General features: G+C 40.3%; 1 protein-coding gene across 1 annotated transcript in view; it reads right to left on the bottom strand.

The window, feature by feature from the left end:
* The window catches only part of Erc2 (ELKS/RAB6-interacting/CAST family member 2), an 877,816-nt gene that overhangs the window by 829,414 nt on the left and 24,259 nt on the right, over positions 1-24,143 (bottom strand). The window contains exon 3 of the mRNA XM_051176767.1: positions 9,897-10,694. Within this exon, the coding sequence (XP_051032724.1) occupies positions 9,897-10,553 (657 nt within the window). The 5' untranslated portion in view covers positions 10,554-10,694. The remainder of the gene's footprint in view (positions 1-9,896; positions 10,695-24,143) is intronic.

The following is a 24,143-nucleotide window of genomic DNA, read 5'->3' as shown; positions in this document are numbered from 1 at the left end:
CTTGTGTAGACACTATACATAGGCTTTAAGGTGACAATTTCTCACAAGGGGGAAGGGAAAACAGTTTTTCAAGAGAGGAGAGAGGGAAAGGAAGACTTTATATTACTAGTCATCTTCCAAACAAACCTCATCCCGTCCCCTCAGGGCACCTGGCTATCGTGTCTATCCTTTCTTTGTATCGATCCCAGCTCCCTCTCCCTCTCTCCTTTCCTGCTTCCCTTCCTCCCTCCCTCCCATGTCCCCTGACAACATTCCCATCCCATTCATTAAAATCCTAATCCTAATAATTAACTTGAGAAATAAAGAACTGATATTGGTTGTTCAATTGCCTTATGAAGCTGTGATTCCAATGTAGCAAATTAAGCCACAAGATAAAATATTACTCTGACTAGTACAAAGGAACCAAACAGATCCACTCATTTTAATCACACATTGAATTGAAACATTATTTAATAATCTTATCTCCAAATATCCAGTTGTAGACGTTAGTAATGATATTTCAGAAAAAAAAAGAAATTAAAAACTTTAACTAAGAAATAATTACTAACAGACATTTTTATGTTTTTATTCATTGTAATTTAAATATAAAATTCTTATTTTGGTTAATGCCTGAAATTCCAGAAAATGGAGGCTGATAAAAAAGGGCTACTTTATAGCAAAGCCTAGCCTGAACTAAAGTGAAGTTACACACACACACACACACACACACACAAAACAGCTAAAGAAACAAAAGTGTAACAAAGAAGCAAACAAACATTTACCCAAGGACACCACAAGAAAACTCACAGAATCTACTCACCTGGAATTATAGGGGAACACAGTCTGAGCTGACAATTAGGAGCCTGCATGGGACTGACCTAGGTCCTCTATGTATATGTCACAGTCATGAAACTTGGTCTTCTTGTGGGACTTTTAACAGTGGGACCAGGGCTGTATCCTACTCTTGAAGTAAGCACTCCCTCCTCCAACATCTCCCTTCAATTTGGATGGCTTTCTTCTGCTATAAGTCACATTCTTCCCTAACAAGAGTAACAATGAAGTGAGTAAATCAATGGTCTGAATTTTCAAACAGCAGAAGTTTTTATAAAGGGAAAATGCTTCAAGAAGCAGAAATGAGGAAAACTGAGACTCAAGAAGGAAATTTGACAGACAGACTTCCTCCTTTCCTACTAGAAGACAAGATGGCCACAGGTAGCTTCTAAAATGCAGTCAAATGCTGGGTTCCCAAAGACACAGAAGAAATTGCACATGCCAGACTTCTGTTGTCAGGCCGCCCCAGCTCTTGGCTGCATGCCTACACTCTGCCAAACTCCCAGATCCCAAACTTTAGAAAATTCTTCTCACAGCTACCAAAGTCTGACATTTAATGCAGCTTATCTGGGGTGGGAGGGAGGGTGAGAAAGATTTATAATTTTCTATATTCCTGCAAAGCCAAACTACTTATTGAGTTCACCTGGTGGTGGTGGGAATTTGCACAAAGATGTCAATGGACCCAAAACACCACCACAAGAGCTCCACCTGCAACTAATTATAGAAATTGAACAGTGGCCATAGGAGAACCCACCCTATCTATGTTGGCCAATAAAACCACCCTGTTACTTTTCTCTCTGTCAACACAGACTTGGTTCTTAAAAACCTCTGAGGGTGCTATCCATTGAAAATGTTATTAGGCAGTGAATGCTCAGAGGTTGATCACTATTACAGACCCTTGAACCTACCTTTCCCTTACTATGCTTGGTTTTAATAAGTACATTTGGCATAGCAGGACTAAAAGAATCTATTCACTGAAGCAGTTCAAAATGTTTTCTTTGGTTGTGTCTACACTACAGGAATCCCATTGCCCAACTAACATGACCCAGAAAGAAAAAGAGAGGCAAGAATCATTTAGGTCAGCCAAAGTCCAGCATACAAAGATTCTTTCCCTTGTATGAACCAAATCTTTCCAAAGAAAACCTGAGACTAAAACTCTAAAAGGCTATTCATGTGGTACGCATGCCTGCCTCTAGGGCTGACTGCGAGAGATTACTGGGGCAGAAAACAGCTGACATCTGTGACAAAGATGTGTTGCTCACTTCAAATCATTCTCACATTCTAGCAAACAAAGAAACCTACTGTGACATCGTGCCATCTTATTGATCTCAAAGAAATTCTTACCTATCTATAGAAGACATTTAAGATTGCATTTCTGGTTAAACATGTCCTCATGTAAGATTGGATAAAAGATCTTCTAGCCTTCCAGAAAACTATACCTGAGTAGCTAGCTTCAAGGTGTCTCAGGATGAGAACTTTTTTTTTTTCTTTTTGGTCTTTGTTAAGTTCTGGGATTCTGTGCTACATGTTGGCAGTGAACTAGATTATCTAGGGCTAAATCCATGCACTGTATAATGGGGAAAGATGCACAAAAACATGCATGCCTCAAATGGAAATAAAGTGAAAAACCTTACCCTGAGAGGCAGCGTGTAACTGAACAGAATGACTAGTCACCAATGATTTACACAGTCAGGGCTTCACCATCTCACATGACTAGAAATCTGGAGGCAGGCCATATGGTGGGCTTATTTCTCAGTACTTTCTTTGGTCTTTATCCACGCCCAGTCCCAGGCTTAATGCTCAAGACAAGACAAGACGAGCATTGCTGGAAACAACTGTATTAGGTGGTGGCTGGGGTTAATGCAGCAAGAGCATCCTATGACACATTTAGTTTAAGATAAAATTTCATGGCCAAGGAAGATTGGGAAATTGCTAGGTCAAAAAATTTTTTTAAATACTGTTTAATTTCAAGGGCTGTATCATTACATATCATGATATATGGTATTCCCTAGTTAGGACCATAAGAAAATACCACACACCAAGCAACAGATTTTCATCTCACAATTCTGGAGGCTGAAATAGGAATATCAGCCCAACTGCTTCTTTCTAAGAGGTTTCAGTAAAGAATGTGTTCCAAGAGTGTGTTTTTTGAGTTTTGTTTTTTTTTGTTTTTTTTTTTTTTTTTTTTTTTTTTTTTGCTTGACTACAAGGTCACCGTCAAGTTGTATGTGTTCACATCTTCCCTCTGTGCATGTTTGTATCTGTGTCCAAATTTACATTTTTATAAAGACAGCAGCCATCTGGATTAGGGCCCATGCTAAAGATTTCATTTTAAGTTGATTACCTGTGTAAAGGTCTTTTCTCCAAATGAAGTGACATTCTCAAATTAAAGGAGTGAGAAACCCAACCTACCTTTATGGAGGGAGACCAAATTCAACCTAGAACATATACATTATGAATGCCCATGACAAATTCTGTGTGTTTACAGTTTCTCTGACCAGAAAATCCTCTTTGTGAAACATCATTTCCCTGGCCACACTTTGGACATCCTGTCTTCGGGGACTGGGATTTCTACCAGTGGAAAAGAAGGTACAGTAGACAAGTCTATTAGAGTAGTGAATGTATCTGATTTAGCCCGTTTTCTGCTGCTATAACAAAATGCCAGAGACTGAACAGAATACAAAGAAAACTGGGTGTCTTTAGCTCATGGCTTTCCTCACAAAGGCTGGTGACAGCAACATCTTGGCTCCTGGTGAATATCCCATTGCAGCTGGCATGACATGGCAAAAGCATTGTGTGAGAGTGATGAAGGAGCACATGCAGGAAATACCAAAACTGGGGCGGCCTCAGCCTATTCTCACAGTAACTACGGCAGTCGCTGAGAGCCAGCTCATTCCCAGTCTCCAGATGCCTAACCCGGTCCTTGAGGAAGACATCACTCCACTCATGACTGTGAAACCCCCATGACCTCCTTACCTCTTAAAGGTCTCCCCACCTTCCGACAATTATATTAAGAGCTAAGCTCCAAACCATAGCAACATCTAACCCCCCCACTCCTACCCCATCATTAACTCGAGGAAACTCAGCAATTCTGGGCAAGCCTTCACTGTACAAAGTGATGACAGTTGAGTTTCACTGTTATCGGGCTGTCCTGCTGCAGCTGCCTCGCTGCCTTCTCATTAGGACAAACTGTACCTCTATCACTCACTCCCAGCTGGTATAGCTCACCAGATTGGGACACTCACAATCAAATGAGAACTTCAGAGCAGGGTCAAATGACTCCTATTGAAAGTTACCTGTAGTTATACAAGTAAAATAATAAAAATAAAAATAATGAGGGGGGGGCTAGAGAATGTAGCTTGCAGAATGCATAAAGATGTGGGTTCAATCCCCAGTACCCATAAAACTGGGTGTGGTAGTACACTCTTGTAACTGAAGCAGTCAGGAAGCAAAGACAAAAGGATGGGAAGTTCATGTTCACCCTTACCTACATAGTGATCGCTGGGCTAGCCTGGGATACATGAGACCCTATCTCAAAAGAAAAAAGAAGAAAAGAGAAGAGAGGAAGGGAGGGGAAGGGAAGGGAGAGGAGAGAAGGGAAGGGAAGGGAAGGGAAGGAAAAAAGAAGAGGGGGGAGGGAAGGAGAAGAAGGAAGAAGAGGAAGGGAAGGGAGGGGAGGGGAGGGGAGGGGAAGAGAGGAGAGGAGGAGTCACTTTCTTTCAACTTTCTTCAGTTTCAGGCTCCAAATACAAACTAATAAGTAATATGTTGAATTCGGATCAAAAGTTCTTTTTAATATTGATTTAGAGTCTATTCTTTTCTATAGTGCTAAGTCAGAAATAGAAATGATCACATAATCATTGCTTAAAAGCTGTACCATTCCCCAGACAGGGTTACTTACACGTCTTGGGTTACAGTTTCCCAATGACCTTGTCCCACTTCTTCATAAGATGAGTAAATATTAGATCATCTAGTACAATCTCCTAGTGTGCAATGCTATTTATATTCATGCGGAGCCTTGGCTAGCTACACACAACCTAGGAAATGTCTAAAAATTACTTTCCACATATCTAATTTGGAAAAGAGGTCATTAAAAGTACAAAGGTAATAGTTGTACAGAATGTGCAGACATATGAAAAGCTAGTAACACCTGTGCACTAAGTTGCAAGAGCAAATCCTTACAAAATGTTCACTTCTGAGTGTTTCAAGGCAAGGTCTTCTTCTATTGCCCAAGCTGGCCTTCAAGAGATCCTCCCACCTTAGCCTCCCAAGTAGCAGGGACTAGAAGTGTGTAGTACCCCTGGGTTCTTCAATGTTTCTGAACATTTACTCTCTACCATATATTCTCCCTCTGGCCTCCACTATATTGGTAGATAGAGTGAAATACAAAGACTAGAAAAATTAGTGAGGTATTGGAGTACACACCTGTAATTCAAGCACACAGAGGCAGAAACAGGAGGGTTTCTGAAAGTCTGAAGCTAATCTGGTCTATATGCCAAGTTTCAGGCCAGTCAAGGCTACATAGTAAGATTTTGCCTCAAGAGAGAGAGAGAGAGAGAGAGAGAGAGAGAGAGAGGTAGGAAAACCTTATAATAGCCTAACAGTGTCCCCCCAAAATCTAGCTCAACCCTATAGGCCAGAAAAACAAAGGTTGTTTCAAGTAACAGCAAAATGTTCATTAACAATATTTTAAATTATACTTTTATTTTTATGTATACAGTGTTTTGCCTATAGGTAATGAATGTGCAGTATGTGAATATCTGGTGCCCATGGTGGCCAGAAGAGGGTATCATGTCCCTGGAACTGGAGTTACAGTCAGTGTGAACAACCATGTGGTGCTGGGAACCACATCCAGGCCCTTTGCAAGAGCAGTCATGTTCTTAACCACTGGGCCACTTCTCCAATTCCTCGTGACCAATATTTTGAACTCATCTTCCCCCCACCCCAAAATCATTCTACTGCTATGACATTGAGAACATGAACTGTGGGTTCAGCCATCCCAAAGAATACATATCCCAGAATAGTATGTCTGCTCTCCAGCAGTTTATAAAATCAAATCACACAACAGAGGCATGAATGACAACAAACAGCTGTGTAGCCACGCATTCCAAATTCTGGGTTACACACATTAAACTAGCCCTATACCCATGCACTCTGGCTTACACGCATAAAGCTAGCTTTGTACCCACGCATTCTGTATTTGAACTTATACACATTAATCCAGCCCTATACCCATATACTCTGGGTTACACACATTAATCTAGCCCTTCACACATGTGCTCTGGATTACTCACATTAAGTTATCTCTGCACACATGTGCTCTGGGCAGCCACAAATGTATTTATGTCTATGTGGATCTGTGTCACTGAAAAGAAGGGATTGGAAGTAAAGAAGAAATGTAATATCCATCGAGGAACCTAATCATCCACACTTTACACAAGAAATCTGGGGCCACCCACCTACTGGCCCTGTAGTTCCTGAACTTTCTCTTAACATAGGGAGCGAGTTGAATAGCCTCCCTTAGAATTGCAGATGGTCTCAGCTCCCATGGATAGAACCAGGAAGATATCAGAATCAACGCACTCAATATACTGCACCGTAGAGTACAAGTCTGTGTCATGGACAAGAGCACATAAGTTTCTTCCCTCCCATCTATAACGGGTCTGCCTCCCATTTTTATTGAGGTGGCATGGTTCAAATTGTTTTCAATTCTAATATCTAACATTCCTGGAAGAATGACATTCGCAGCTGCAGCTTCTGGTTGCTATGTTTAAGAAACCACAGTCAAGTGCCTCTGAAGACTTTTATGCCCTTTTCTTGCATACAGAAACTGCTATTAGGTGATTTTCCTTTACCTTTAAAAATAAGAGACAGTTAGTTATAATAAATGGTGTTGATATTGTTTGAGTGATCCCTCAGAGGTCCTGAGGTCATTGAAGGCATGCATGCCCTTGAAGGGGACTATAAAACCCTAGCTGAGCAGTTTGCTCCTCCATACATCTCTACCACAGCCACCCACTGTGCCCATCAGAGACCCAGAACAACAGCTCCACCCAATCTTGGACTGAAACCTCTCAAACCATGAGTTGAAATAAACCTTTGTTCTTCATAAGTTAATTGTGTCAGGCATGTGTTATCATGACAGAAACATAGGTAACACAGGTAGAAATTAGAAAGAGCATCAAACTCATTTTAGGAACAAAATAATTACAATTAACAATAAAAATCCTGAATAAACCAAATTCTTAATCACTCCATTAGAGCTTTTCATTCTTCTCATCAAATATGACCTCCCTGTCATACTTACATCCTTTCTGCTCAGTGCTTCCCTTGTTAGGTAATAACTACAAAGTCAAGAGCCTAACCAAAACCTTAAAGGCCAGCTCTGTCACCTTCCAAATTGGCAAAAATCTGGACAAGCCCTCCATTCTCTCTTCATTTACATTTATCTTTAAGATAAAAAGACCTCTAGTACTTGCTGCAGATGACTGACTGAAGAATACATAATGCTCTACTCATAACACGTGGTTCACAATAAGCCCTAGAAAAACAATTCTCAAAGCCAGGCTTCCAGAGGTAGAAAGCCTGGGTCCCGTGTCGCTATATAGAAAAGATCTGCCATGGAGAACCACTTGATGCTTCATACCTTAAGGAATAAGAAATAAATTTCAGAAGCCAGGTGTGGTGGTGAACACCTTTAAACTCAGAACTCAGGAGGCAGAGACAGGCGGACCTCTAAGTTCAAAACCAGTCTGGTCCACAGAACAAGCTCTAGGCCAGTCAAGGATATACAGTGAAATACTGGGAAGAAGGAAGGAAGGAAGGAAAGATGTATGTATGTTATGTGTTAAGCCAATGAGATTGGAGGTCTATTGTCACTCCAGAAGAGCCTCCCTTATTCTGAGCAAGAGGGATGCATAAACCTCTATAAACTTCTAAGAGTGAAGAAAAGGGGCCTATACACACACACACACACACACACACACACACACACACACACACACACCCCTTCATTGTATTTATTTTACTCTGTCTCATTCATATATTTTTGTGAATATCAAAGAAGACACATAACACATTGACACTGAAGCATAATGTAATTAACAAATAAATGCACATGTATGAATGGGGATTGGTGCTCAAACATAAATTCAATGACAGAAGCAGAGGATAAAAGTGACTTTAGAGCTGACAGACCCTTCAAGCTTTTTGGCACTGCTTTCATCATTGTTAAACTGTTTTAACTCCTTAAAAAAGAAAAAGCTACAGAGAGGAGAAAAGCAATAAGGAGCAAAGAGGAAATGCGCACTAGAGTAACAAGTTCACAGGGAGTTCACCAACCAGCTAATCAGAACACAGCAGAAACAGCGGTAGTGAATGTTAATTTGATTTAAGGGTAACAAAGAGAGCTTTCTGTCCCAAGGAAAAACAGTCACATTTTCCACATCTGAAAAGCAGCACCAGCTCTGCCAGATAAGCAGAGATAAGCTTGTTGCTTGCACACTCAGAAAGCCAACAAGAACAGACCTTTGCACAAGGCATAAATGCATCCATAGTTGCTTAGCTCTAAAGTACTAGCAGTCAAGAGAATCAGGTAGATAACCACCACCAAAAGGCAGAGAGTAGCATTAGGCTGGCTGCAAGACCAGCTGCTAGAGTCCTTAGTTCAGACAGCTTGGAATTATCTCAGACTTCTAACAGAGTGGAATGCTACCAGGGAGTTCACAGGTCAAATGGCACAGCACCCTCTGCTCCACCTGAGTTCTCTCTCTCTCAGGGTAAGAAACTGATATTTAGGTCAGGCAGTGGCGGCACACACCTTTAATCCCAGCACTCGGGAGGAAGAGGCAGGAGGATCCCTGTGAGTTCGAGGCCAGCCTAGTCTACAGAGCCAGTGCCAGGATAGGCTCCAAAGCTATACAGAGTAACCTATCTCAAAAAAAAAAAAGAAAGGGAGGAAGGAATAAAGAAAAGAAGGAAGAAAAAAACTGAGATTTAAGCATAAATATATCTGATTCCAAAGCACTTGTAAAAAAATAATACTGTGTAAGACAGACCTCATACAATAAAGAAGATGGAAAATGGACACTGACTGGGCTGAACGGGAAATGAACATTGGGGAAGCTAACAGTGGGAAGGAAGAAGAACATGGCAAGGGAAACCTCAGCTGCATGCAGGGAGACCAAAGATGGAGCAAATAGCTCAATGTGGAAGGAAGTGGTACAAGATGAGCCTGGACCAGGTCTTCCAGTAGAAGGTGCTGTAGGCTCAGTCAAGGAGGTAAAATGCCTTCTGGAGAGAATAAGTATTAAGAAAGGAATAGGGAGCTGTAAGAAGGGGAATAGTGAAATTCAGGAAGACTCTGGGAAACTAATATCACTAATTTTACTATAATATAGAAGATGGATCAAAGACTAACAAGGCATCTTGCAAGTAGTTGGTAAATGCTGAATGGATAAAGGCTGAAAACCAAGCTAAGGAAATAGTATTTAGAAGATGGATCAAAGACAAAGAAGGCATCTTGCAAATAGTCAATAAATACTGAATGGATAAAGGCTGAAACCAAGCTAAGGAAACCCAGGAAACTGGGTTCCCTTACATGGTATCAAATCCAGTCTTTCCAATCCTGTTTCATATTGTTCAGTTGCTACTTAGAGAATGCTGCTCATTCTAAAAAACAGTGCTGGTTCAACAGCAAGAACAATAACAAACAATAAAAAATCACCAGTCAATTGTGGCCTTTTAATGTAAAGTGTCTACTCGTGCAGAGGTTAGCATTTCCTCTTCTATGCGGCAGGAAGAACATCTGAACTGCTGTTGCAACTGTTGGAAAGGAGAACAGAATTAACCACATACAAAGTTGGCAATGAGGATCAATCCTCCCCAAGTCTGCAAATATGTGGAAAGGTTACTAGAGTAAGGAAATCAATCAATGACCATAGCACTTCCTGGGTTCTGCTCTGGCATCATCCAAGTGAAACATCGTAAGCTGTAACATTCTCAATGGTGCCCAACTGTCTTGGTACATACAGTAAGTCTGGAGTCATCTGCAAAGCCTGGGGACACTGTGGCAGGTCAGAACCTACCTGGTTTTCTTCATGAGAGACCCTCATCTGCTCCTTGAGGACAGACATCCGAGCTGCCTCCTCTTTCCTCAAAACCCTCTCCTTCTTGAGCTCAGGGCTCCAAAAAGTCTTGATGCTATTCATGGAAGATCCCAGTTTGCTGTCCTTAATGTCAAGCTCCTTCCGTAGGAGGTCATTTTCTCTCTGCAGTTCTTTGAGCTGGGCTTGAAGATCCAACATTGTGCTGTCTCTTACCTGCCTCAACATGGAGGGCACCTGGTGGTGGTGGTGATGGGATGAGCCACTTAGCCCACCGTGTTGATCTGTGTATGAAAGAACATCTGTATGGGAAAGTCCAGCAGAAGCAATATTGGGACTACTCCCCATGGCTGTGACCCGGCCTCCATACACAGCTCGATTTGTGGCCCTGCCCAGAGTCATGGTGCCCTTTGGATAAGTTGTTGATGCCACCCCTTCATGGTCACTCAAGTACATGGGTCCAGATGTGGCATAGGCTGCATTAAGGGACTGAATGTTCTCCATAGAAAGAGTCTTGCCTGTTCCTCCCCCTCCCCCACTACTTGTTCTTCGGTGGCCCAAACGAGGAGACCTTGGCAAACGAGGTGATCTGGAAGGGCTACCTTCCAGATTAGTGATCGTTCTTGCACTTCCATACATTTTTCTTATGTGATGTGGTACCACTGAAGAGAAGAAATGCTAGGCAACCGTAGGGTTTAAACCAAAACTTCTTATGCTGGCCAGAATTTTCACCACATTCTTTGTGTAGTCGGCACCAGGAAATGACTCCAACTCAGGGATCTGCAAAATGAGGAAAAGAATAATTAAAAACAAACTTCTTTGAAATTCTAACTACAAGTGCATCATATCTTAAGATATATTGCTAGAAGTAGTAGAATGCTCTCCAAGAAGGCACAAGTCCTGGGTTCAGTTCCTAGCATTGAAAAAAAAAAATCTAGATAGACAGACTGACAGACAGAATGATGGATGAATGACAGATATATAAAAATAAATGATAATGATAAATGAGTGACAAAAATGATTGGTAGAAGATAGGTAAGTAGATAGACAGACAAAATAAAGTGCTGCCGATATATTTGTTTTATAAAGAAAAATAACCCTGAAACATTTCTTACTACATGTAAACTTTTAAAACAAATTTTCCCACCGTGTCCCCAAAGTCAAAAGTAATCAAAGCAAAAAAGGAAATTCTTTTTTCCTTAGGAAAATGAAGTTCTCCCTCTTGGTTTGTGTTAAGTATTGTTTGGAAATCTAAAAAAAAACTCATAGACTTTAGCAATAAAATAACCCATCTTTAGGAACATGGCTCTCAAATACACATGACTTAATGAGGACTCTGGGAACTGCTGCTTGGATGTCTGATATCTGACATATGTCTCCTGTGCCCTTTAGAAATCACAGACCTCCTTTTTACTGTGCCCAACACAACCCTGTAGATAGCTTCCTACCATTCAGCTGGCTTTGGCACCTGACTTGGAGCCCATAGGCCAACTCAGAGCTAGAATCAGGAGGTGTTTCAACTAGCAAGAGACCTGCACATAAGGGCAGATTCTCAAAGCTATTGCCAGGGGAAACAAGCAGTTCTTCCTGTCTCTTCCCGTCATCCATCTTCTAGGCTGGTCATTTGAGAGCACTTTTCCTTATTAACTGACCTTTATCTTCCTATGAACCTCTTCCCACATACAGAAATGACACAGGAGAATAATGCAGAACATTAAAGTTCCTGATCCCCTAACTTGTGAAGAAAAAAGTAAGAGAGGCTCCCTACGGTGGTGAGTCAAGAATACCAGGACACTTTTCATGCAGCTGGGGCCACAGGGTTACAATTATCGCTTCAATGCTGGGCCTCAAAAGGCCTCAATGGGTGCTTCATGGCCTCCTGCTCTTGGAAAATGTTCAGTGTGCTTTGATTTCCTTCAATATGGCAAGAGGAGACAGAGTCTAGAAAGGGGCAAACTGAGGTTGAGATCTCCCTGCTAATACAGGCGAGACAGTAACCTTAGTGAATTTTAAAAACTGTCATGAGATTTTACTCTTCAGTAGATAAAATGCAGCTTTATAACATCTAACTCATTATATTATAAACCAGATGCTATCTATGAAATACCTTGTTGCTACCTAACATAGGAGAGTCAACAAATAGCTTTTGTAAAAATAAGGAAATAAATAGCTTTTGTTTAGTATTTCAATGAGATTAAAACATTAAAAGCAACATATAAAGGCAATATTTATTTTCATCTGCATATCATTTATCTCTTTTCCCACCCCTAGACACACTTTCTAGTAATGCAATCTCTATTTTCCTTAAAGAAACTCTTTTAAAACCTATACTTGCAATTCATAAGAACTAGATGAGGCTGACTCCCATGACTCCCAGATGGCATCACAGGTGAGAATATAATCCAAGTCTGTCTAGTCTTTAGACTCCATTCCAGATATGGTTAGGTAGTTCAAGGAATGGTGCAAGACCTAGACTGGTACAAAAACACTCCATATTATGACTTCAGTAGAACAGATAGGAAAGATGAGATCATCTTCACTAAGAGCTAGTTGCTTTCAAGATGGAACTCTGAAAGTGATGGTTGAATGCTCAGCCCCTAATGAGTCATCTACATTATGTCCTTTAAGACATTACTGAAGAAAAGGCTGAAAGATGGAGAGATCAGAGGACAAAAAGGGGTGGTACAGAACACTGACTTCCAAGTACTCCTGAACTTACAGTGCCGAGATCACCTGCCAAGATCTGTATAAGACTGGGTCTGTCCACATTCTGTACCAAAGTCAGGGAGCGGCCCATGAAGTCCCATCCCTCCCTAAAGGTATTCAGGCCGTTTGTGGTTAATGAGTAAAAGATTTTTCTTGGTGACACAGTCATAACTAACCTTTAGTAAACTCAATGGCTCATTAACAAAGAAGACATGGGGGATGGTGAGATCACTCAGTAGGTAAAAGTGGTTGCCTTGTAAACTTGATGACCTCATTTTATCTTCAGAGTCCATAGTAGGAGAGAAACGACCCTTGAGAAAGTTGTACTCTGATCTCTAAGGTACATGCATGTGTGAGTGCACACACACACATACACAGATACAAAATAATAAGCAATAATTTGAGGGCACATGATAATAGAAGGGGGACAGCTAGGCAAAGAACAAGGTCACCAGGAGAAGAAGATGGACAAGAAAGGTAATGATGGGGGAACACAATCAAGATACATCAAATGTGTGTATGAAAAGTCAAAATGAAACCCACTGTATATAATTAATGAATGCTAATAGAAAGAGGAAAAATAAATAAAAGATCTCTGAGAACTACCATGTGAGAGCAGCCTCTGTGGGAGTGAGGCTAGAGCCAAAGGGAGCAGGGTTATACTTTCAAGTATAAAACCAAGCAAGGAGAGATTCCATGTGATATTCGAAATCTATCCATCACTGAAGCTCCATCTTTCAGGGGCCATCTTAGTTACATGTGCCAGAGACAGCATTAATAGCCCCAAGTCTTAACCTTTTCTTCCTTCCATTTTTCATGTATTTCTTTATGTATGTATTGTATGTGTGTGCATGTGCATGTGTGTGAAGGTCACAGATAACTTGGGAGTCATTTCTTTCCAGAGTTCTGCCCAGAGACAGAACTCACAATAGCAGCAAGTACCTTTGCCCACTGAGCCCTCTCATCAGCACATACCCCTTCTTGTTGTGGGGTATTTGTAAACGGTGTAAAGATATATTGCTGTGATTGGTTGAATAAAGAGCTAAATGGCAAAAAGCACCCAGCATTGGCTGCCATTCCTGTCTTGTTCCTCCACCCTCCAGTAGAGGGATGAGTACCAGGGCACCTCCAGCTGCCTACCTGTCACTCTTCAAGTCCCCTGACCTGCAGCCACAAGACCCTACCTGCCACCCAGAGGGGCCTGGAGACAGAACAAAGCACCCAGCATCAGCCACCATTCATGTCTTGCCCCTCATTACTCTGGGGGGGAAGAGGTGGGAGACTGGAGGCAGAACAAAGCACCCAGTATCAACTGGCACTCCTGTCTTACTTCTGCATCCTCCAGGAGATAGGAGAGGATAGAGCCTTGAACTCATACTCACCAGGAGAGGGAGAGACCCCCATCTGTACCCACTGGAAGAAGAGATGGGAAGACAACAGTCTAAGAACATATCCAACAACAGAAAGACTTTTATGATGCCACCAGAGTCTGGGGATTCTATGCCAGCAAGACCCAAACATCCCAACACAGATGAAGCAGAAGAGAATGAACTTAAAAACAACTTCATAAAAATGATAGAGGCATTCAAAGAGGATATGAGAAAATCCCTTAAAGAAATGGAAGAAAAAACAAACCAAAAATGCAAGAAATCAACAAATCTCTTAAAGACAGTAAGGAAAACCAAGGAAAAAACAAACAGATGAAGGACATAATTCAAACAGTTCAAGACCTGAAAACTGAAATAGAGACAATAAAGAAAACACAAACTGAGGGAACGCTGGAAATAGAAAAACTGGGCAAACAATCAGGAACTATAGATGCAAGCATAACCAACAGAATACAAGAGATTGAAGAGAGAATCTCAGGCGCTGAAAATAAACTAGAGGAACTAGATTCATCGACCAAAGAAAATCGTAAATCCAACAAATCCTTAACACAAAATATCCAGGAAATGTGTGACACCTTGAAAAGACCAAACCTAAGAATAATAGATATAGAAGAAACCGACCTCAAAGGGACAGAAAACATATTCAACAAAATTATAGAAGAAAACTTTCCCAACCTCTTGAAGAAGGACACGCCCATGAAAGTACAAGAAGCTTACCAAACACCAAATAGACTGGACCAAATAAATAAATAAATAAATGTCCCCTGATCATATAATAATCAAAACATCAAACATACAGGATAAAGAAAGAATATTAAGAGCAGCAAAGGAAAAGGCAGACATATAAAGGCAGACCTATCAAAATTACACCTGACTTTTCCATAAAATCTCTGAAAGCCATAAGGTCCTGGATAGGTGTTCTACAAACACGAAGAGACCACAGATGCTAGCCCAAACTGCTATACTCAACAAAACTCTCAATCACTTTAGATAGAGAAAACAAGATATTCCATGACAAAACCAGATTTACACAATACATATCCACAAACCCAGCACTAGCAAAAGGTCAGAAGGAAAGGATGGAAGGAAAACTCTAACCCAACAAAGTTAACTACACTCACAAAAACACAGGCAATAAATAACCCCACTTTACCAAAAGCCAGAAAAAGAGGAAAAATTCACACAATACCACCACCAAAAACAAATCCAAAACAAACAAGAATCAACCATCAACGGTCATTAATATCCCTCAATATTAATAGTCTTACCTCACCTATAAAAAGACACAGGCTAACAGAATGGATGCGAAGACAGAATCCATCCCTCAGCTGCATACAAGAAACACACCTCAACTTCAAAGACAGACATTACCTCAGAGTTAAGGCTTGGGAAAAGATTTTCCAATCAAATGGCCCTAAGAAGCAAGCCAGTGTTACAATCCTAATTTCTAACAAATTAGACTTCAAACTAAAACTAATCAAAAGAGATGAAGATGGTCATTTCATATTCATCACAGGAAAAATCCACCAAGATGAACTCTCAATTCTGAACATCTATGCCCCAAATACAAAGGCATCCACATTCATAAAAGAAACATTGATAAAACTCAAATGACACATTAAACCCTACACACTTATAGTGGGAGACTTCAACACCCCACTCTCATCACTGGACAAGACTACCAGACAGGAACTTAACAAAGAAACAAAAGAACTAACAGAAGCAATGACTCAATTGGGATTAACAGACATCTATAGAACATTCCATCCAAGCACAAAAGAATACACCTTCCTCTCAGCGCCACATGGAACCTTCTCTAAAATCAACCACATACTCAAAATAAAGCAAACCTCAACATAAAAAAAAAAAAAAAAAAAAAAAAACTGGTAACTGGTATAACCCTGTATCTTATCAGACCAACATGGCTTAAAATTAGAATCCAACAACAATATAAATTACAGCAATCCTACAAAGTCATGGAAACTGAACAATGCTCAACTACACAACTCCTAGGTCAAGGAAGAAATAAAGAAAGAAATAAAGACTTCCTAGATTTCAATGAAAATGAAGGCACAACATACCCAAACCTATGGGACACTCTAAAAGCAGTGCTAAGAGTAAAGTTAATAGCCCTAAGTGCCCACATGAAGAAACTGGAGAATAGCCACACTAAAGAATTAACAGAACACCTGAAAGCTCTAGAACAAAAAGAAGCAAACTCACCCAGGAGGAGTAGATACCAGGAAATAATCAAATTGAGAGCTGAAATCAATAAAGTAGAAACAAAGAAAACAATACAAAGAATCAATGAAACAAAGAGTTGGTTCTTTGAGAAAATCAACGAGATAGACAAACCTCCTTTATCCAATCTAACCAAAAGGCAGAGAGAGAACATGCAAATTAACAAAATCAGAAAAGAAAAAGGGGACATAAAAATAGACACTGAGGAAATCCAGAGAATCATCAGATCATACTTTGAAAACCTATACTCCAAAAAATTCAAAATTTTAAAGGAAATGGACAATTTTCTGGATAGATATCACTTAACAAAATTAAATCAAGAACAGATGAGCAATTTAAATAGACCTATAACCCCTAACAAAATAGAAGTAGTCATCAAAAGTCTCACAACCAAAAAAGGCCCCCAGGGCCAGATGGTTTCAATGCAGAATTCTACCAGAATTTCAAAGAAGAGCTAATACCAATACTTCTCAAAGTGTTCCACACAAGAGAAATAGAAGTATCACCATCAAACTCTTTTTACTAGGCTATAATTACCTTGGTATCCAAACCACACAAAAAGACAACTAAGGTAGAGAACTACAGCCTAATCTCCCTCATGAACATTGATGCAAAAATACTCAAGCAAACATTAGAAAAATCATCCATCATGATCAAGTAGGTTTCATCCCAGACATGCAGGGATAGTTCAACATACAAAAATCCATCAATGTAATCCACCACATAAATAAACTGAAAAAGAAAAACCCCATTAGATGCTGAAAAACCCTTTGACAACAGAAAGATACCTAAACATAACAAAGGCAATACACAACCAACATCAAACTAAATGGAGAGAAACCCAATGTGATTCCTTTAAATTCCGGAACAAGACAAGGTTGTCCATATTTCTTCAATGTTGTACTTGAAGTTCTTGCTAGAGCAATAAGAAAACAAAAGGAGATCAAGGGGATACAAATTGCAGATGATATGATAGTTTACATAAGTGACCCAAAAAACTCTACCAGGGAACTCCTACAGCTGATAAACACTTTCAGCAAAATGGCAGGATGGATAGAACTAGAAGAAACCATCCTAAGTGAGGTAACCTGATCACAGAAAGACAAACATGGCATGTACTCACTCGTACAGATATTAGACAGAGAGCAAAGGATTACTAGATTACAATCTACACCTCCGGAGAAGCCAGGAAACAAGGAGGATCATGAGAGACACACACAGTCCCCTGGTGAAGGAGAGAGGGACAAGAGCCCCTGAGAAAATTGGGAACATGGGGGAAGAGGAAGGAGGTAGAAGAGGAGGGGAGAAAGAGAGGGGAGGAGAACATGAGGGATCAGGAAGATTGAATGGGGAGATGAATAGAGGAGAGCAAGAAAAGAGACACATCAATAGAGGGAACCATTATAGGTTTAAAGAGAAATCTGCCACTAGGGGATTGTACAGAGATCCACAAGGATGACCCCAACTAGGAATCTAAGCAATAGTGAAGAGGCTACCTTAAATGCCCTCCCCCGATAATGAGATTGATGACTACCTTATATGCCATCCTAGAGCCTCTATCCAATAGCAGATGAAAACAGTAGCAGACACCCACAGCTAAGCACTGAGCCGAACTTCTAGAACCCAGTTGCAGAGATGGAGGGGTGACAATCAAAGGGGTCAAGACCATGGTGGAAAACCCCACAGAAATAGCTGACCTGAGCAAGTGGGAACTCATCGACCCCAGTCTGACAGCTGGGAAACCAACATAGGACCAACCAGACCCCATGAACATGGATGTCAGCAAGGAGGACAGGGCAGTCTATGGGGCCTCTGGCAGTGGAATCAAGATGTATCCCTAGTGCAAAAGGTCTTTGGGAGCACATTCCCCACGGAGGGATACTCTTTCAGCCTAGATACACAGGGGAGGGCCTAGGCCCTACCCCAAATAACTTGACAGAATTTTGATGATCCCTCCTGGAAGGCCTCACCCTCCCTGGGGAGTGGTCAGTGGGGAGGGGGCATGGGAGGAGGGGAAGAAGAAGGAACTAAGATTGATATGTAAAATAAAATTAAATATATATATATATATATATATATATATATATATATATATATATGAGCTGAATGGCCAATAGCTAGGCAGGAGGAAGAAGTGGGACTTCCAGACAAAGAGAGGAAGTAGGAGGAGATAAGTGAGATGCAAGACAGACTCGAAATGACACACAGAATGGGACAGAGGTAAAAACCATGTCGCTGAATGTAGATTAATAAAAATGTGGGTCAATTTAAGTTATAAGAGCTAGTTAAAAACAAGTCTAAACTAAAGGCCAGGTTATTTGGGAGCTGGTTGGTGGGACAGTTAAAGACTCACTACACCTTTTATCTGAGTTCTTCATAACGCCCATAACCTATCATAACCTATCTGATTCTAGGTTCAATAAGAAAAAAAACATGAATAAAGCAGAAGCCTTGGGTATAGCAACCGTGTGTTTTCACTCTGTGTTGATTTTCCTTTACCACACCAAGAACGTACTTTACCTGGAGAAGAAAAACTGAGAAACACAAAACATATTCAAGTTGTCCCTGCCAGAAGCCCACCAACCCTAAGATGTGAAAGCAAGCCCTGGCCACTTGAGCAGAGCTGCCTCCTCAGCAGCTGTCACAGAAGCAGGAGCAACCCCACTAAGCCATGCTAAGCAGCAAAGACTCCATCAGGGCTCCTTAGAGGTAAGGAAGCTTTGTGGTCAGTAGATCTGCAGCACTGTGGGAGCAATGTGTGACTGACACCTTTGCCCATCAAGTTCTTTTTTGCTAAATCCTACTTTGTCATTCCTAACACTTACACCCTAAGAAGTCTTCACATATATGTTGAAGAAATGTTTCCTGTAAATATTTCCCATTCTCTAAAAATACAGTCTTTAAACTAATTATGTATCTGTTTGTAACTTAGGCACTTACTTGAAATGTTTACACTGCTCTGAGCTTCATTTCATTTTCCTTGGAAATACAGAAAAAAAAAATCATGCTATAGCTAAGATTTTTGTATAAATAATCTCTTCAGTAAAAACGGATTATCAGTACACTAATAATAAGAATTCAATTATATAAATGATGAATGACACAGATAAGACCAACATGACTGCATGTATATTTAATGAAACAGAAAGATGTTCCTGACACACTGGTAGTGGGTAAGGACAGGATAAAAACATGTGTATACAAGTGTGTGAGTGTGTATGTGTCATGTGTGTGTGTGTGAGTGTGTATGTGTCGTGTGTGTGTGTGAGTGGTTGATGTGTGAGTGTGTGGGGGGTATGACTGTGTGTGTCTGTGTGTGTGTGTATGAGTATGCATGTGAGAGTGTGTCTGAGTGTGTATCTGTATGTAACTGTGTATGTGAGTATGTCAGTGTGTGTGTGTGATTGTGTATGAGTGTGTGCGTGTGAATGTGTGATTTGTGTGATGTGTGAGTGTGTTGTGAGTGTGTGTATGTGAGTGTGTATATGTGTGTGTCTGTGTGAATGTGTGTGTGAGTGTGTGTGTGTGTGTGTAAGTGTGTGGGGGTGTGTGTGAATGTGTGTATGTGAGTATGTATATGTGTGTATCTGTGCGTATGTGAGTGTGTGAGTGTGTGTGAGTGTGTATGTGTGAGTGTGAGTATGCATGAGTGTGTATGTGTGTGAGTGTGAGTATGTGTGTATGTGTGTGTGTGTGTTTTCCTCACACTTCTGGACAGCACAGATGTATGCACATGCTAGCATAGGGACTATAGTGACACACAGAACTGACAGCCAACTTCCTATCCTAAAAGGCTTTCATTCTCCACCACTTCTTATTTGTATGCTCTAGATGTTTTCCATAATGAAGGCATACTTTTATAATAAGAATTTTCTGTGGTTTCTCCAGGACCTAGGAACTGGGGTCCTGGCTAGGCTACCATTGAGACTTATACTTCTCTAAAAAGGTCTAAGTGGAACTCATCCTCCCCTGTCCTATCCTACATCAGAAACAGACATTCCTCATTTCTCTAGATTTGAGGTCTCTCGAAAATAACACAAAATTTGCAACTTTTCAGATTTAAACCTCAGTGATTTTGCAAAGCTGGCTGGCCTAGCATTTGGAGCATTCTAACAGCCAATTTAAAAATAAATTAATTTTTTACTTTTGGAAACACACATACAACATACATAACATGCAATATAAAGAAACATTCTCTTGTTCAAAACCAGGCTTCCAGAAACTAGACAAATGACTCAGAAGAAAAGAACACTTGCCGAGCAACAGGAAGACCCAAGTTCAAATCCCAAGCACCCACATAAACTCCCAGGAAAGCCTGGCAGTGTGGTGCACGTCTTTAATCCCAGCACTTGGGAGGCAGAAGCAGGCAGATCTCATTGAGTTCAAGGCCAGCCTGGTCTACAGAGTGAGTTCCAGGACAGCCAGGACTATTACACAGAGGAAGCCTGTCTTGAAAAACCATTTAAAAACAAAAACCAAAACCCTCCTAGGAAGTCCCAAGTTCAAAACCCCAAGCACCAACATAAAACTCCAGGCATGCCAAGAAAGGGCCAGTAACCCCAGCACTGTGGTGAGCAGAAACAGAAGGATCCCTGTGGTGCAGCTTCAGAGGGAAATTCTGTATCCAGGAAACAGGGCTAAGAGTGATCAAGCAGGACACCTGACATCCTCCTCCATGCACATACTGGTGCATGCACCACACAGACCTACATACTTATAACACACACGCTACAGTCACACACACAGTAAAATAATGATTATGCTTCCTTATTTAGAAAGCAAATTACTCTGACACTGTTTTCCAGTTTCTCTGGGCTCTCTTTATCTGGGGTTAGTACCAGATTTAATACTGATATCAAGAAATGGAAGCTTTCCTTTTTTGCTATGTTCTCAAACAGTTAACAACAAAGTCATTCCTATCCTGAAGTGTTTGGTAAAACAAACCCATGAAACTAGATAAACTGGGATATTGACTATCTTCTCACAGTTTACCAAGTTTATCAATGTGTTTTTATCTGTTAACTATTTTGTGTTACTTACTGTTTTTTTTCTTCAAACATAGTCTAATCCATATAAGCATGTATACCTTCCCCTTAATTTAAAAAAAAATCACTTTAAGTTATATCCCTACCTCGTTCTTAATATTTGTATTTCTGTTTCTCTGGCCAACAATATGATGAATGTTTGTCTCTTAGTATTTCAAAGGTGTATAGATTTGTATTTGGCTGATGCACTGTATTTTATTGCTTTGACCTATATGTCTCTATTCTTACTAATACCTCTACTGCTGTTGTGTTTACTTTTTCCTTTTCACCTTTAAATGTTCATTTGCCTTTGATCATGTATTCAAATAAGAACACACATGGCTGCATATTCCAGGGTTGTACGTATACATCTCTTCTTGCCAACTGGGAGTAACAACAGCTGTTCAGCTGGGGCCAGCAAGGCAACTCAGGTAAAGACACTTGCTGGAAACCTGAGTTCTTGCTGGCCAATATGCATGCTGGAAAGCCTGAGTCCAATACCTGAAACCTACATAAAGGCTGCCAGAGAGAAGTGACTCCACACATGTGCCATGGCATACACACATACAAACACATAATTCTAGTAATAAATCATTTCTTTATGAACTGATGTCCCATTAATCATGCAGGGTAGACAAAAGTTTTATAGCTTAATTTTTAAAATATCAGAACCTGTGTCTATAACACATGTTTCTTCTCGATTGTCTTTTAGATAGGGCTCACTATGTAACCCTGGCTGACCTAGAACTATACAGGCTGACTGGCCTGTAACTCATCAAATTGCACCTGCTTTTGTCTCCTGAGCACTGAGATTAAAGTTGTGTGCCACCACACTCAAGCCTTTTTCTCTAACTTTTTAAAATTTGTCCTGAACCTAAATGCTTACTTAATTGTTATAATAACTAATAGGTTATTACAGAAAATTCAGGTGTTAAAGAATTAAACAAAATCATGCATCAACAATGTCTTTTAACAAAATAATGTTTTCTTCTTGAGTGTAGGTATGTGTGCAAGGATATAATTTTGGATAAGTCAGCATTAAATTCTATGTAAAATCCCATAGTATACTCTACTTTTTCCACATTGTTTTATTCCCAACACCATCTCCTTTTTCCACTATGCTTGAGTGCCAGAAAATGTTTTAAAAGACATAATTATTAATGGCTATCATAAAAATCCAAAAGAGGGCCACCAAAAATCTTTTTCTTTCCTGTGAACATGTCTCTCCTATCAAGGAAAATTCTATTTCCTTCCTTCTTGAATGTGGATTGGACTTGTGGCTGGCTTAGACCAACAAATGCCATGGATGTGACATTATTCTCACACTGAACTTCACCACCATTAGAAAGCCTGAAAATTTCTCTTTCCTATCCTAATCCACCGACATGACATAAAGAACTTGTATTAGGTAATCATGACTGCCAATTTGACTGGGGTAAGAAATGCTTAGATTAGTGACACACACCGTTGGGTATCATTTCCAGACATAAGTATCTAAAGAGAATTATGACCTACTGAATGGTTTACTCACTGATGGATTTAAACTCAAATGAAGTCTTCAGAGGTAATGAACTGTGGAAAGTAAAGCCTTGTTGGAAAAAGCCAGTTGTAAGGGTAGGTCCTTCAAGACTGTGTCTCACCCTTTTGTCTGTCTCCTGGCACCAAGACATACAACTCCTCCATCTTGTCCTCCCCAAAACCATAAGCCAAAATAAAGAATTCCTCCCTAAAAGGTATCTTCTCAAATAATATGGTCAGATATTTAGGACACAACTAACACAGAAGTCCAAAATGTCATACTGGAAACAGAATCCCACAGAAAAATCTTTGGAGAGAAGACAGAAACACAGCTGATATGAAGTCTCAAAGCATCGCAACCAGCGCTAAGACAGGCCAGTGAGATAAGCCACCTTGAACTGCCATCATTATCGTGTGCATGAGTGACACTCTAACACTGTAAGCAATATCAGGACCATCTGCCAAGCTGCAGAGCTGTGGAAAATAATAAGCTATTGTTTAAAGCCCCCAGACTTTGGAACCAATCACTTAATGCTTTATTGAATGGTTATCTAATCATTTATTTAAGTAATCATATGACATAGGTTATTTGTTGAATGAAAATATAATAATGTTGTAACTGAAAACATTTCATAACATTTTGATTGAAAAAGTTCTGGCTGACTAATATTTTGATTGATGAAATACTGGTTACTACCCAAGGATCACATCCTAGAGGAAATACAAGATAGAAATGGAAGAATTTATACTCCCATCTTTTCCTAGGCTATCTCCCTTTACAGTCTATGCCCTATACTCTCAGCAATCCTGGAAGATACCATCTCTTCTTGAGGCTACCAAAACACCCCAAATCAACGAAGATTTTCAACACTGTATATTATTGAATATTTTCACTGTATATTATTGAACACTTATTGAAGTGTACCTTCAGAGCAATATTACCCACTCCAGCTGTCTTCTATAGTACTTCTTGAGCAGTTGAGCAAATGTCTGGATTAGTGTGGCTAATGGGAATTCAGTTTTGTACCAAGAAGTCTCAGAGATGTTAGAACACTAGGGTGGATTGGTGGTGAACCCAAAACTGAATGTATGATATAATTTTTTCCACAATTATTTGGCAAGTGAGCCTTTTCCCCTTGAAGATACTTGAAAATTTTTCCCTAAAAGATTCTGATTTCCTCATACAAGAATTTTTTGTTTTGTTTTGTTTTTGTTTGTTTTTTGAGACAAGGTTTCTCTGTATTGCTTTTGAGTCTGATCTGGAACTAGCTCTGCAGACCAGGCTGGCCTTGAACTCACAGAGATCCGCCTGCCCCTGTCTCCAGAGTGCTGGGATTAAAGGCGTGCGCCAC

This window comes from Phodopus roborovskii, unplaced genomic scaffold (genome assembly GCF_943737965.1).
Source record: "Phodopus roborovskii unplaced genomic scaffold, PHOROB, whole genome shotgun sequence".
Lineage (NCBI taxonomy): Eukaryota > Metazoa > Chordata > Mammalia > Rodentia > Cricetidae > Phodopus > Phodopus roborovskii.
This window is presented reverse-complemented; position numbering and strand designations above follow the sequence as displayed.